The sequence below is a fragment of the Sarcophilus harrisii genome, chromosome 5 (genome assembly GCF_902635505.1).
Source record: "Sarcophilus harrisii chromosome 5, mSarHar1.11, whole genome shotgun sequence".
Taxonomy (NCBI): Eukaryota; Metazoa; Chordata; class Mammalia; order Dasyuromorphia; family Dasyuridae; genus Sarcophilus; species Sarcophilus harrisii.
In genome coordinates this window covers 21525059-21541086 of record NC_045430.1, presented here as the reverse complement: position 1 = coordinate 21541086, position 16028 = coordinate 21525059, and the positions used below count along the sequence as shown (strand labels likewise).

Sequence of the window (16028 nt, the reverse complement as noted above, 5' to 3'; positions counted from 1 at the left end):
TAAAAATGATAATAGTAATGATGACGCGTTTAGTACTTTTAAATTTACAGAGAAATTTATGCATGTGATCCCCTCTCAGCCTTGTGATCACACTATAAAAAAATGGTTCTGTGTCTCATGCCCATTTTACAGATGAGGAATAAATATGAAATTCAGAAAGGTGATGACAATTAACAATCATAGGACACTAGGTTTAAAGTTGTAAGGCACTTTAGAGCCTGTTTCCTGAGGCTCCGAGACTTAGAATTTAGAAAGGATCTCAAAGACTATCTCATCTAGACTTCTCCCCTCCCCAATTTTTACAATTGAGGGAACTGAGGCCCAGGGAGGCCAAATGTTTTAAGATCAGAGTTGGAAAGAACCTCGGAAGACAATCTGGTCTAATCCTCCCTCTTCCCTTTTATAGATGACAAAATTAAGGCCCAAGGAGATGAATGGATTCACTCAAGACCATTCTGGTAGTCGGTTGCAGAAATTACATTTTGCATCTAGGTCTTTTGACTCCAACTCCAGCCCTCTTTTCTGTGGCATCATGCTATTTTCTTGAATTAATCGATAAATGTAGATGTTCTTCTAGCTAAATTTGTCATAGATTCAAAAATTAGTAGAGCTTTAAGGGACTTTAGAGATCACCCAGGGTGGTCACAGGATCCTCAAGAGCCTGAAATGGGGTCTATTTTCACAATAATCCTAAGGCCTTATTTCCAGTGTGGTGAATCTCAATAGATACCCACATAAACAAAAGCTTTTTGGGGCAATTGTCGATTTTTTTGAGTGTAAAGAGGTTCTGAGACTTAAAAAGCTGATTTAATCTAATGTTTTCCCTTTAGGAGAATAGATTGAGAGCTGGAAGGGACCTCTGTGGTGCTGTACCATTCCAATAACAAAATTTTCTGCGCATCTTTTATATGTATAAATGCCAACTAACCATTATTCTTGTTTTCTGATTCAACCCATTTTTTTAAGAGAGGAGAAAATTGAGACTTAGACCTGTTTAAGGTCACAGAACTAGTTTGTGGTAATTGGGACTTGAACTCGAGTTCTTCTGATGTCTGATGCTGCTATTTCCACTCTGCTTCTGCAGGTTTTCTTGTTGCTACTGCATTTTGAGATTCATAGTTGTCCTACACGTGTTTCCTTCTGTCCAAGATCATTCACCCTCTGGCTCTAGCTCAGATGCAGACACCTCTCCTGGGCTGACTGAGAACTGTTCCACCACAATGTTGTATCACAATATTGGTGTGGTCTTAAATAAGATCACAAGGCAAACCATTGCTGGGCTGGTACTTTGGATGGAAGCCATGGGAAGACTAGAGCATGTTAGTACTTGTAATTGTCTAGCATGTGGTTGAATTACCTGCTTTGTTTGGGGAAATACCGCCAAGAGTGTGGGTCATTAAGAGAGCAAGAATCTTGAAGATTTTCTTTTCTTTTCTTTTTTTTTTTAAGAAATTGTTTTAGATATTTCTAAAGAAATTCTCACTTCTATATGTTTTCATCTTCCTCTCCAGAGAGCCATTCTTGGAGGAGAGAGGCTGATGCCGTGTCGCTCTTGAATTCCCTCACTTAAATCCAACACCCTTATTATGCCTTTGAGTTTCTTTTAAAAACAAAGGATGGACAACAACAACAAAGAATGAAGGGGTATCTAGGTGACGCAGTGGACAGAGCACCTCAGGAGGACTTCAGTTCAAATTTCACCTCAGATACTTAACACTTCCTAGCTGTGTGACCCTGGGCAAGTCATTTAACTGTAATTGCCTCGGCCAAAAAAAAAAAGGAAGAAAGAGAGGGTTGAGATGAACTACACATTTATTTGACGACCAATTCCATAGTGTCTTAGGATTCATAGTTATCTTTTGGGCTAAGTAGTTTCATCAATCAACAAGCATTTATTAAGGCCCTCTACCATGTTCAAGGCACTGGAGATGCACTGACAAAGAATAAAACAATCTTTACTTGCAAAGAACTTTTATTCTAATGGGGAGATGACAAGTGCAGATGTAAAAACATTCTTTAGTCAGTGAACATAGTTTTATTTTTATTTTATTTTGATAATTTATTCAACATTGACCTTGGAAAAACCTTGTTCCAATTTTCCCTTCCTTTCTCCCCATCCCCTTCCCTAAATAGTATGTAGTCCAATATAGTGAACATATTAAAAAATACATATATTAGGTTATTATATTTCAATATAATTGTGCAGCTTGTTGGTGCAGTGTTTAGTGCAGTTTAGGAATCAGGAAGACCCAAGTTCAAATGTGGCCCCAGATATTTCCTAGCTGTGTGATCCTGGACAAATTACTTAACCCTATTTGCCTCAGTTTCCTCCTCTGTAAAATGAGCTGGAGAAGAAAATGGCAAACTGAGACACTAGCTGTATGATCCTGGGCAAGTCACTTGATCCTGTTCACATCAGTTTCCTCGTCTTCAAAATAAACCGGAGAAGGAAAAGGCCAATCACTAGTATCTCTGCCAAGGAATGGGGTCATCATGACTGAAACGATTCCACAACACTAAAAATCAATCTGTCAACAAACATATATTGACTAGATACCCAGGCTAAGCTATGTACTGTTTTAGGTCCTAAAGATAACAAAAACTATAGTCCCTGCCCTTGGGGAGCTTACATTCTTTTGGAGGTTATAAACAAAATAGTAATCAGATAAAAAAGAAAAGGAGAGGATCAAGAATTTTGGCCTTTCCTATTCAGTCCAGCGCTTAGTACAAATGCCTGGCACAAATGTTGATTGATTTTTGATTCTCCATTTCTATAATACACATTTTCAATATAATTTCTACAATAAATGAAGAAAATCATTTAGTAAGTCTTTTTTAAATGTCAAGCACTGATCCGGGAAAAGGAAGGAGGAATAGATAACAAGAGGTGGCTGAAATTCTATAAATACCACAGCTCTTGATGACTTCTCCTTTGGACGTCATTCTTTCTAGAGATTTCAGACACTATCTAGATGACACATCCAGGAAGTTGGGAAATGAATCCTCACCTGGGGAAATGACCTAGTTTATAAACATGCAGCAGAGGGTGACTTTTAAGAATGGATGGACTGCCATTAAGGCAGTCATGATTCCTAGGCTAGTGGCCCTGCTTACTTACACCCCAGCCATGTCATTTGTTTGGATTTCTCTTTGTGTGAAATCTCTTCTTCCACTTTTTATTTATTTGGTAAATAACCTGGCTGCCTTTGAATTACACGCCCTATTTTCTGAGGCTTCCTGATACCCAGGAGCTGTCAGCCTGTTATTTAGAGTTTATGTAAACAGTTGGTTATCCATCTTCTCCCACACCTGGTGAACCTGTTATTTTCTCTGGAGTCCCTGGGACTTCTTCCTTTTAGTCCAGCTTGGAAATCAGACCGGGTTAAGGTGGGATACCACAAGGAATAATGTAGTAAGGAGCAGAGATCTGTCCCTTTGTTGCAGGTTTCCCATTTCCAAATAGTTCTTCCTGTCCAATGAGTACCTAATAAGGATGAATGACTAGTTATAAGTGGAAGTGATTGAATAATCGGGCTGTACTGATGTAGTTTCTCTGTGATGACAGGGTGAGTGTGTGTCTGAGAGCCTCCACCCTTTGAAAAGACTAGATATCTACTTCCTAGGGGTGATTATCAGTCAATGACTGGTCATAGAGTCAAGGATGGGAACTTTTTTCTTTTCAAAATGCTTGTTTTGTTTGTATGTGAATAACATTATTACTATTATTATTAGCTTGCAATGATAATAGTGTTGAGTTTTGAGTCAGGGTTTCTCTGTCAAAATCCAGGTATTGCTATTTGCTATGTTTGTGACTCTTTGGCAAGTCAACTTCTTATTGGACCTCAGTTTCCTTATTAGTACAATTGGGGGGTTGGACTTAGATGACTTCAAAAGATCTATTTGCCATCTGTTAAATTTTTGATCTTGTGATTTAGATTAGTTTCCTTCTGGGTACAGAGCATATAATTTTGTCTTTTTAATGTGTAGTTGAAATGTTAATGTTCTTTCCTGGGCCTGTATCTCCCTTCCCTCATTTCTGCCCCTCAGAACGTTCTCTGTTATCTCTATGTATTTTGTATGTATTTAGTCATAGGCTGCTGCAGGGAGGGGAGGGGTGCACAGAGTGCTAGTTTGGAGTCAAGTTTCCTCCTTTATATATTGAACTGGAGAAAGAAATAGCCGACTACTCCAGTATCTGTTTCCTAGCTGTGTGACCTTGGGCAAGTCACGTCACCCTGTCTGCCTCAGTTTCCTCATGTGGAAAATGAGCTAAAAAAGTAAATGGCAAAGCACTCCAGTATCTGCTAAGAAAACCCCAAATGGGATCAAGGAGAATCAGACACGACTAAAAATGAACAACAGCAATAACATTCCTAGTTATTTTCATCTTTGCCTTTTCCATTTAAATCTATACTTCTAGAAGTTAGGATTACAGATTTTTGCCTTTTTTCTTATCTCCAACACTTCCTTGACTCAGTGCCTGGTATAGAGAAAGTGTTCAATAAATGCTTGTTGACTGACTCATTTGGTATGCTATTAGAACATTTCAAGGAATGGTCATTGGATAACTCTAGAGTTACAAGGGACATTAGAGGTCTGCTAGTTCATTGTTCAGTCATTTTGGTCATGTCGACTCTTCATGACCCCATTTGGGGTTTTCTTGTCAAAGATAATGGAGTAGTTTACCATTTCCTCCTTACCCAGGATCACACAGCTAGGAAGTGTCTGAGGCCAGATTTGTACCTAGGAAGGAAGAGCAATCTTCTTGATTCTACTGTGCCCCTTCGATGCCCTCAGGACGTTTACTTTCTAATAGAAACAATGAAATCCCAAAGAAGGAATCAGTTTATTGAATCGTAGATTTAGAGCTAAAAGAAATAGTAGAAGTTATGTGGTTCAGTGTCACTACATGTACAGATTAAAAATATCACTTCCTAATGTCACGGGGCAATAATAGTAGCAATAGGATTCTGCCTCCTCAGACTTTAGATTCAAGTTTCTTTTCATTCTACTAGCAGCCTATTCCTGTCATCTTATAAACTTCTTACACTTTGGGACTAGGTAGTTGTCCATCACGGTATCCTTGGTCCTTTATTTTATTTTTTTTTCTTAATATGTTCCTTGAATTCATTTAAAGTTGCCATTTGGAGGTGGGTCAGAGGGGTAGAAGTCCACTTTGTGGCCAGCACTTTGCATGGTACCTTAACACAGTAGGTGTTCGATATTGGTTGAATTGGATAGAAGTTGAAATTTGACAGTGGGCTAAAGGAGGAAGTGATGGTGTAATTTTTTTGGAAGAGAATTAAATATTTGGAAGTTTTCGAACCAGATCAAGACTTGAGGAAGTCATTACCTGTTATGAGTAAATTCTCTTTTAGGGCAAAGGTAGAAACCAGGTTAGATTAAGTTGGTGAAGAGGAAATGCAAGAAATTTGCATATTGGGGTTTTGCTGGGAACCAGAAGAGATAATGTAGCTGGAAAGGGGAAGTTGGTTGTTTGGGTGTGTGTAGGGCAGTGGGGTGGTTAAATGGGGAACCTGGGCCCACTTAAAGGAAGATGGGTTTAAGTTTCAGATGCGTCCCATTAAGGCACCCATCTGGATTCTTGAGATATGGACTTAGGCACATGTTAATGTTATCAATATTCTATTTTTATTTTTGCTAAATATTTTTTTGGGGGGGATGATGGTAGGGAAATATGGGGAAACAGCTGTTGGAGGGAGAATGAAAATGAATTTTTTTTTCATTTTAATAGTATTTGAAAGTGAATCTTTAAAAGAGTGACAATGAGTCCTTAGCAAAAATCCACAAGAGGCAGAGAAGGAAGTTCAGAAGGGGCCACAGACAACAGCAGAGAAATATTGGAGTTCTTGCCTTCAATAAGAAATATACAAAATTCCAAGCCCTACTGTCTCACAATCAATCTCTCTGTGGGGAAATGTCCTATTTATTGATGTTTGTCAAGTTTGGATTTAAAAAAAAAAAAAGGAAAATTTAAAGAAATGAAACCAGAGAAGGAGAGAACAATAATTTTTTGGTGTAGTGTCTGCTTTTTGAAAAATAACTTTTTCTTGTCAGTATTTATTTGAACTTCTTTAATCTATCCAACCATTCAAATCATGGAACAGGAATCACAGAGACAATGTTGACAAGATTCTAAGCTAAAATAAAAACTTCAAATCGTAAAGAAAGTGGCAAACTTTGTTTAACCAGCTTTTTTTTTTTTTTTTTTTTTTTTTTTTTTTTTAATGGTGATACTTCTTTTTTTGTCCTGTTGAGCACGCCCAAGAGATGATTATTTTTTAGCCAGACTCGGGGGATGGAAGTTGTGCTCCCACTTGGTAGAAGGGAATATGACTTGGAAATAGAATATGACTGAGTGGTAACAGATGAGTTGTCTCTGGGCTGGGGCAGTGATTTACATAGGTCTGATGTGGGTCAATTTGCATGGATAGAGAAGAATTTTGATTTGTCAAGCCTCCATGGGTCTCTCTCGGAGGAAGGTAATGTTATCAGCTCTTGGTTACTGAGCATGAAACGTGGTCATCAATCAGTATAGCAAGTATTTCTTTCATGCCAGCTAGAATAGCTTCCCAGTGTTTATTTGCTTTAGTAGATTGCCACCCTTGTGTATCCCTTGTAGACAGGACTTCCTGAGTCACTAGTGATGTCAAACTCACATAGATCTAGCCTAGAGCTTCTTGAACCTTTTCTACCCATGACCCCTTTTTGCCCAAGAAATTTAACGCATGAATAGGTATATAAAATGGGCTATAGATATCAAAATTTACTGATAATAAATCATAATTTCACAACTCCCACATTTAGTGATAAGACCCCATATGGGGTCTTGAATCCCAGTTTAAGATGGGTGCCATTAAGGCACCCATCAGGATTCCTGAGGTATTGATTTAGGCACATATTAATGTTATCAGTGTTCCATTTTTATTTATTTTGCTAAATATTTCCCAATTTAATTTTAATCTGTTTCAGCAACACTTGACTCTTTGGGTAGACTACTCCCTCTCCCTATGGGCCCTATTTTCCTCATTGATGAAATGAAAAGGACGGGCAGGAGGAGTAGCAGCTCTTGACCTGGAGTCTTTGAACATAAGAATAATTTCCGATAACTTATCTTAATATAATCGATTTCCTTTGTAGTCTTAAGATACCTTATTTTTGTTTTGCATGTGTATTAAACATTTAAAAATGTGATTTTGAGAAGGAGTATGTAGGTTTCCCTGAACTGCTGGAGGGGAGTGTTCCAAGATCTTCTCCTAGTCCCTGTATTATATTTCCAGGCAAGCACAGGAACCTTCCTACCTTCTGCCATCAACACTGGTCATGTTCTTAGAAGTGTTGTTCTTGGGTCCTAGTACCACTCAGTAAAGCCCTGAGTTTTGTTATTTTTTTAAACCGGTTCTTTGATTAGGCGCCTTCAGTTCATCCCTTCAGAAAACATTTTATGAAGCACCTATTATGTGCTAGGCTCTGTGCTGAGGAACCAAAGAAAAAAATTCTGCCTGATCTGGGGAACTTCTGTCTTTCTCATTACTCAGATCCTATGGTTTTCTACGTCCCTTTTTGTTTTCCTCAAGCCTCTTCCCAAGGAAGAAGCTTTGAGTTCTCCATTCCTTGTTGTAAATTGGCTGCTGTTTGGCAGCCTTGAGAACCCATGTTAAATCCTGACTTTGTGGGGCTTCCTAGTTAGAAGTAGTCAGCATGACAAGGCATTTTCCTAAGAAGTGTTTTATTGCCATCCTGAGGGGAGGTTTCACACCATGGGGTGGTGGTTTTGAGTTTTCCCCCTGATAACAGCCTTCCACAATTGCTTTGTCATAATGACTGGGCTTCTGTCCATAAATGACTTTATGATCATAGTTAAAATCTTTCCTTGTTCAGGAATGGGAAGGAGGGAGGAGGGTGTACAACATCCTGAACAGAGCTTTGTTGGTGTGTCTGTGTTTGCCAGACACAGGCTGTCTTTTGGTTTCCCCTTCGCGCCCATGGGGATGATTAAAAAAAAAAAAAATCAGACACTTTGACTTGCTGTGCTAAATTCAGATTTCTATTGGCCATCACAGTGAGTGATATGTAATGAGAAGTTCCTTGAGCTAGGGTTAGCAGACCACCTAGTCCAAACCTCTTGTACAAATGAGTAAACTGAGGTTCAGGGAAGATCATTGGGTCATTGAAAAGGCCTTAGAGGGCAGATCAGTGTTAGCCTTTTATTTTACAGATACCGAAACTGAGACCCAGAGAGGATGTGATTTGCCCACGATCACAAAGGGACTGTTTGTCCAAGGTGGGATCTGACTCCATAGAGCAGAGCTTTTTCCACTGTACTCCACTTTCTTCCATGTTTCCAGCCTTCGATATTGAATTTCTTTTCCTCCCACAGTGCCTTGTGTTGAAGGTGGAGTGATAATGTCCTTTGGATATTGGTTCTGCTTACCCACCTTTGATTTGAGGTGCTCCAGGGTCTCCTGTGTCTGGTATCATTGGGTCCCTGGTGCTGTCACGTTGTCCCCCGAACAACCCCCACCGATGCCCTCGAACTGGGAACAGAGGCGCTGCTTCAGTGCGGTCCCTCCTCCCCGAACTGCTCCCTTGCTGCTGTCCACACCCCAGCCCCTTCCTGCTGATCCCAACTCCTGCCTCCCATCCCCTCCAGCTGGTAGCAGGAAAACTATTCAGCCTGAGCCGGTAAGTGGAGGGGCTGACTCTTCCAGGTTCTTAAACCTCCTGTATTCCTTGTCCATCTTCCCTCTGGTGCCCTTTCTCTTTCTGTAGGTCTATGGACTTATTACTACAAAGGATCTTACAGATCATCTTATTCAACCTCCTATTTTTACACAGGAAGAAACTTAAGTTCCTCAAAGCCATAATTTGAACCTTCTGACTTCAATCCCCATTGTTCTTGTTGCTTTTTACAGTAAGCTCATCCAGTTTTTCATGATGCTACAACATTTTCCTTTACAAGAAAGAAACGCAGATGAAAAATTTTACATGACCCAATGTTACCCAGCATTCTTCTAGAAAGGGCAGGCTCTTAAATTAGATTACTTCCCCAAAGTCATTTTCACCAGCAAGGGTGAAATGGGGCCAAATGCGGATAAGAATAACAGAGTGATTTCTTCTTAGCTCCTCCATTTAATTAAAAACGGTAATTCTTTAGGACTGGAGACCTTAATATGCAAAGAATATGGATTTGCCCATCCTAAATCTAATACAAAGGACTTAACGGGCACAGAAGCAAAAGAAACCCACTTTGCAAATTACCTTTGTCAAAATAGATTGCAGCAGCTTCTGTCTAGAATATTAACCCACGGGAAAGGTGAAATGGAAATGTTTTTTGTCGATTTTTCAGCCTTTTTTTTTTGTTTCACCATAAAGGACTTGTAGTGAATCTTAAAAATAGCCTCTGAAAATCTGACAATTATAGTACCGATTTTATTCTGGCCCAGCCCTTCCGTTTGATGTTGCCTCTGCCCATCCTTGGCTGATCTCTAAGACTCACTGGGGGCAAATGTGGTTCTTTTGAAGACCTATTAAAGTAAAAGGGTTCTCTGAAGAAAGCATTTGTTTTTTTGCTGGCTACTGTGATATTTCCAGAGACCTAGCTTAATTATATATTTTTTAATGCAAATAAATGTTTAATTGAATTTTTTCTAATCAGTGTCAATTTCCAATAATTGCCCCATTCCCTACATTAGTGTCTTCTGATGTAACAAAGATGTTCACTCATTGTGTATGTCTCATTCCAACCCCTGTGTTCCACCAGCTCTATATTGAGAGGAAGAAGATATGTTTCATCATCTATGGCTAAATTAATTGGAATTTTGACATTTTTTATGAAACACTGAGATCTAAAACAGGAAAAGATCTTAGAGGTAATGCAATATAACTTTCCTAATTTTTACAGGTGAGGAAACTGAGTCCTAGAGAGGTTAATTGAATAACTCAGTAGCATGCACATAGTAAATTCAAGTTTAAAGTCTATGATTCAAAGCCAAGTCCTGTTTCTGTAATGCCTTTCAGACTAACCTTAGTCCTTAAACTATAAGCTCCTGATTGATTAGACAGCTGACGTTTAGTGTTTTAAGATCTACCTGATGCTTTTATAGTATGTCACTTAAATCTTTGCTCTTGTCTTTATATTACAAATGAGGCAATCTGGGCTCAGATTATTGCTCAATGACTTACCCATGCTCACATGGTCTGGAGGGGTCAGCAGACATTTGAAATCAAGTCTTTCATTAGTCTGCCAAGCCTTTCATTATTTCTCCCAGCTTTTTGGTCTGGACCTTTGGGTTCAGGGGCCGTTGGTCTGGGGAATGCTTGGTATAAATGAAAGTCCATCCACCAATGCTGACTGGCAGTTAAAAAAAAAGCTCCAAATGTATTGGCTCATATTTTAAATCTTCTTTGTTATTATATATATATATATATATATATATATATATATATATATATCCCTTTCCTCTGCCCTGCCTAGAGAGTCATCCCTTTGTAACACTGAAGTGCTGGAAAATGTTTAACAATTGGCTTTCTGGGGAGGAAATACACACTTGACTCTTTTAGTTTTAGTTTTCTTTAATACTTTGTTCTTTTCATAATTCTAGAAAGCAATGAAAATGGTGAATTAAGCCCTGATTTATAACATTTGTCAATTTCTTTTTTTAATTAATGCTTTTTATTAAAGTATACATGGATAATTTTTGATATTCACCCCTACAAAACCCTGTGTTATAATTTTTTTCTCGTTTTTCCATTTACTCCCTCCCCCAATTGAAAGTGATCCAATATATGTTAAACATGTGCAATTCTTCTATACATATTTCCACAATTAACATGCTGCACAAGAAAAATTAGATCAAAAAGGAAAAAAATGAGAGAAAACAATGCAAGCAAATAACAATAAAAAAAGTGAAAATACCATATTGTGGTCCATATTCAGTTCCCATAGTCCTCTTTGTGGGTGGGCATCTGTCAATTTTAAGGAGATAAATGAAAATTTCAACAATTGGCTTTCCTCTCACTAGTTGACTTCCAAGCGGGTTGGAGTTGGCCCTTAACTGTAAGACAGAATTTTTAAAAACGAGACAGAAAAAGCATTTAAACAAAGCAAACCAATCTATCAACCAAGTCTGACAGTGTATGACTTACTGCACATCCATAGACCTCCGTAGAACAGAGGGAAATACATTTTCTCCTCTAGACTTTGGGAATGGGTTTGGTGATGGGAATTATACAGTGGAATGGTGTTTCTATTCTCTTCTGGGCTTTTCTCTTTTTTTGCTGTATATTCCCAAATCTGCTTATTTTATATTCTACAAATTCATCTCAACTATCCTTTTGGACAACTGTTGTGAAGCTTATAATCTTAGAAAGCCGTCTGGGGCACAGAGAGTAAAAGTCCCTCACCCAGAGTCACACAGCCGGTATGGGTTGGAGGCAGGATTTTGAACTCGGGTCTTTATGAAACCAAGCTCATCTCTCTGTCCATTATGCAATATTGCCTTTTCACTGAAGGTCAATGAAATACTACGGAGACATAAGAAAACTCTCCTCCTAAATCCAGAGACATCTGTTTATGATCTCTAAGCAAGTTTATACTTGTGGTCTGGTATCGGGAGCCAAGAAGAAAATGCAGTAATTTGGGTCATTTATAATGTTTTCTTCCAAATGGTGGGTTTCCTGTAGTGCCTGGTGAGTGCTGCTTTGGACTGAACCATTTTTGCCTTTTGTTTTCCTTCAGGCCAGTAAGGAAGATATAGCTCAAACTCTGTTGAGAATGAATGGGTCAAATGAGACCCCCGAATCCTACGATTATGACCTAATTATCATCGGAGGGGGTTCTGGAGGCCTGGCTGCTGCCAAGGTATGTGCCTTTGGAGTGGAATGGGTCATTTGGTGGTGAAGGGATTTTGGGAGGAATCTTAGAGTTCCAGGAAATTAGAAAAACCCAACCCCAAATTCATCCAAGATTATAGGATCAGAACTTTTGAATTCAAAGGGACCTTGAAAGTCTTCTTGTTTATTCACCTCCTGAGGAAACCGAGGCAGCTTCTGTCTACTACACCAGGTAGATTTCAACTAGTTGGCAATCAAAAATGTAAAATTGCTGGGGACCAGGAAGAGAGAAATGTCCATCTATGTATCAATTTGAAAGCAATATTTCCAATTTAGGGGCAATATTGCTGGCCCTACTCTCTTACTATCAGGTAGGTGGGAAGTGTGGGCACTAGCAGCTGAGGGAATGAGACCATCTGTAGTTGTAGTCATTCGGTAAACATTCATTAATTGCCTCCTGTGCGTTGTACCTTGAAGGAAATCAGCACTTGCAAGAGGTGGAAGTGATGAAGGGATGGTTTTTGTTTGTCTTAGGTGAGAGAGGAAAGCTCCATGGTCTCAATGCCACACGCATTATAAATCATTTTTTAAATGATTTTTTAAATCATTCGTTAGAAAGATATTTTTCATCCTGGTTTGTCCCATTGGAGCAGCCGGAGGCTCAGGGCAATTTACATCTACCAGCTGTGATCCAGTGAGTCTCCCATGAGGTGATGGAAAAGGGAAATGAGATAATTCAGGGGAGTTTAGAATTGGAGCTCCTTAGGGCTCGGCTCTGAGAGAAAGGGGCTGAATGTGCTACTGATGCTCCATCTAAGGGCCCAAGTGAAGGTGAGCTTCTGCATTTGAGGAGGGCTTGAGGATCACAGTCTCAGACCATCTGCTGTAACATCTGCCAAGGGCAAATTAAGTGATGATCAAGGAGGGATGATCAAAATGAAACTACGAAAGGCAAAAAAAAAATTTCTCTTTTGCTTTAAAGTTAAGATTTAGGTGCTTATTGCCCTGCCAACACTAGAATTTGAATTTAGATCAGGGATTAAATTGGATAAATATTTATTATAAAAAATATTTAAATAAATAAATATTATTCTTGTTATATGCCAGGAACTGTGCTACATGCTGGGCATACAGAGGCAAAAATGAATGAAAAAGTATTTTAGGTACCTACCATTCCCCTTAGATACAGAGTAGATCAGTTTCCCCTATAAATTTATATTTCTATTAGCTGACTAATTCATTGAGAAGGTAAGAGATTTGCCCAGGAATCACATTCAGAGTTTAGTTTATTTTCAGCACGGAGATAACAGTTCCACAGAAGAATTAAAAAAATCAAGAAACATCAAATTCTTCCCCCCCCCCTTTTTTAATATTTCATTTTTTCCCAATTACATGTAAAGATAGTTTTCAATATTCATTTTTGTAATATTTTGAGTTCAAAATTTACTTATTTAGTATTTTCCCTCAATTACATTTACAATGATTTTAAAAATTTGTTTTTGAAGCTTTTTGAGGCCCAGGTTCTCTCCCTTATCCTTAGTCCCCATTACAAAACCACAAGTTATTCAAAACATTTCCATAAAAGTCATTTTGTGAATGAAAACATAGATCCTAAAGGGGGAAAAAAAAAACCCTCTCAAGAAAAATAAAGTCAAAAAGAGAGCGAGAGTATGCTTCAATGCTTTTTTGGTATTCAGACACAATCAGTTCTTTCTCTTAAGTGTGGATAGAATTTTCCATCCTAAGTCCTTCAGAGTAATTGTGGATCCTTGTACTGCTGAGAACACAAGCTCATTTGCAGCTGATCATCCCCAAACATTGCTATTACTTTATGTACAGTACATTTCACTTTGCTTGAGTCATTGTGCTTTTGGAGACAGTCTCAATTGCAGACAATTCAAATCCAGAGGCAGGATGTTACTGTTATAATGTTACAGCTATCAGTTACTGGTGTGATCTTGAGTAAGCCATCACCTTCCTCTGCCTGAGAAAATCGAACTCTGACTTCAGAGATCCTTTTCCTTTTTCCTAATGATGCAAATGGAGACACTGCAGACAGGACAGGCCACCCTTACAGCTTGACAGTTTCTTAAGAAAAATCTCTCCCATTCAGCCTTAGCTAAATGTGGTAAAGACTTTTTTGTTGGATACGGTCAATTCAATTTCTGATCTCTTTATAAAGAACACATAGAGACAAGAGATCTTGAAAACTACATATCTTGTTCTTGGCCACTTACATTTCTTAGGAATGGTCTGACCTTTTCCCGTTATTACTTAATTATTTAATGGAGAGCCCAGGATGTCTGACTTGGGCACTAATTTTCCAGGGTGAAACTTCATTGCCCATTTTAGACTGCCCCCGAGTATCTCTCTTCTCATTTTCATTGCAGTTATGGTAATGACCTTGGCATATGAAGTTTTGCTGGGATTAATAACAGGCCATGTTTCAGTCATTATTGCTTAATGAAAAACAACATGGCTCTTTAACTACAAGACATTTTCCAGGCTCATTTTTGATATTAATTTTATTAAATTTGTTCCCCAGGAAGCAGCCCGATATGGCAAGAAGATCATGGTGCTGGATTTTGTTACTCCAACTCCTCTTGGAAATAGATGGGGTAAGTGGTTCTGAAAATCTCAGATACAGATCAATAGGAATGAAGCTTCTTTTTCTTTTTTTTTTGGTAGCTATGAAGTCATTTGCTTATGAAACCCATTAATGAAATTAGCCAGATCCTGGTGACTTTAGCAATTGGGCCATTGGCATTCAGCTCATTAAGTACTGCCAACTTGGGTTTCGCTGGCTTGGAATATCAAGTAATGAATGTGTCGCGATGTGACCGCAGGTCAGGCTGTTGGGGCAACTTGGTTTGCTCGAGAGCCGAGTGAGATCTCCGTGATCTTGCTTCAAGTCTCTCTCCCCTTATTTCACAGTTATTAAAGCAGAAACCTGAATTAGCATCCTTACTTCATATGGTTCCCATAAAAGCGATATCTTTATTGCCAAGGTCACAACAGCTCATTGACTGCTGGAGTTTTCAGCAAAGAGACCATTTACTGTCTCTTGGCATTTGAAGAAAAAGTTTTATTCACGCATTGGTTTTTGCCTTGTAGTCAGCTCTATTATAAAAAAGAGTTTCTTTCTCTTTTTAGCTCTTTATGAATACTACATATATGCATGCTTATGCTTATGTAGTTATTCACATATATATATAATATGTAATATATATTGAATATATGTTAGACATATATAATATATATTATGTATTATATTATTATCTATAATAATACAATAACAGTTATGTTATATATTATATATATTTTATTATATATTATATATAAATAAAAAAAATTATATATATATAGATATAATTTTTTTTTTTTTTTTTTTTGCTGAGGGAATTGGGATTAAATGACTTGCCCAGGGTCACACAGCTAGGAAGTGTTCTGAAGCCAGATTTGAACCCAGGTCCTTCTAACTTCGGGCTGGTGCTCTATCCACTGCACCACCTAGCTGCCACCTCACATATGTCATGTATATGTAAAGATATACTTGTGTTATATATAAAATTATATATTTTTTTCAAATACACATATACACAGATAGCAACCTCCTATTTGCATATAAATAGGTTTCTGAATATTTTATGCATTGTGTAGGTTATTTTGAAGATTTCTTTTTTGGAAAAAATGTTTTTATATTCTTTTTTTTAAATTTTGATTTCCAAATTCTCTTTCTTCCTCAACCTCTTCCCTACCCACTGAGAAGACAAACAATATAATATCAACTTTACATGTGTAATCATGCAGAACATATTTCCATATTGGTCATGTCACCAAAAAACAAGAAAAATATAGAAAGTGAGAAAATTATACTTCAGTTTTTGCATTCAGAGTTCATCACTTCCTCTCTCTGGGAGGGCGAATAAAACATTTTTCATTATGAGTCCTTTGGGAAAGGGTTTCTTTAACAAAGAAAAACAGTTAAATAATACCAACATCATTTGCCACTGTAGATGACATTGTGCTCTCTGCCTTTCTATCAGTAGAAAGGTGACGCTTCAGCATCTCTTCTCCAAAGACAAGATAAATCATTATAATAATTTAGCATTCAGCCTAATATCCTTTTGACCTCACTCTGATCCTTCCTGTTAAGAAAGCTTATCCAGAGC

At 38.1% G+C, this 16028-nt stretch overlaps 1 protein-coding gene across 5 annotated transcripts in view; it reads left to right on the top strand.

The window, feature by feature from the left end:
* The window catches only part of TXNRD1 (thioredoxin reductase 1), a 64060-nt gene that overhangs the window by 14436 nt on the left and 33596 nt on the right, over positions 1 to 16028 (top strand). For 4 of the 5 annotated variants that reach the window (XM_012550610.3, XM_012550611.3, XM_023504431.2 and 1 more), the window contains 2 exons: positions 11762 to 11884; positions 14402 to 14474. In XM_012550610.3, coding sequence (XP_012406064.1) covers positions 11762 to 11884; positions 14402 to 14474 — 196 coding nt within the window. Of the gene's footprint in view, positions 1 to 8302; positions 8707 to 11761; positions 11885 to 14401; positions 14475 to 16028 lie in introns of those variants that run through there. The other variant, XM_031939640.1, reaches the window with a different exon arrangement.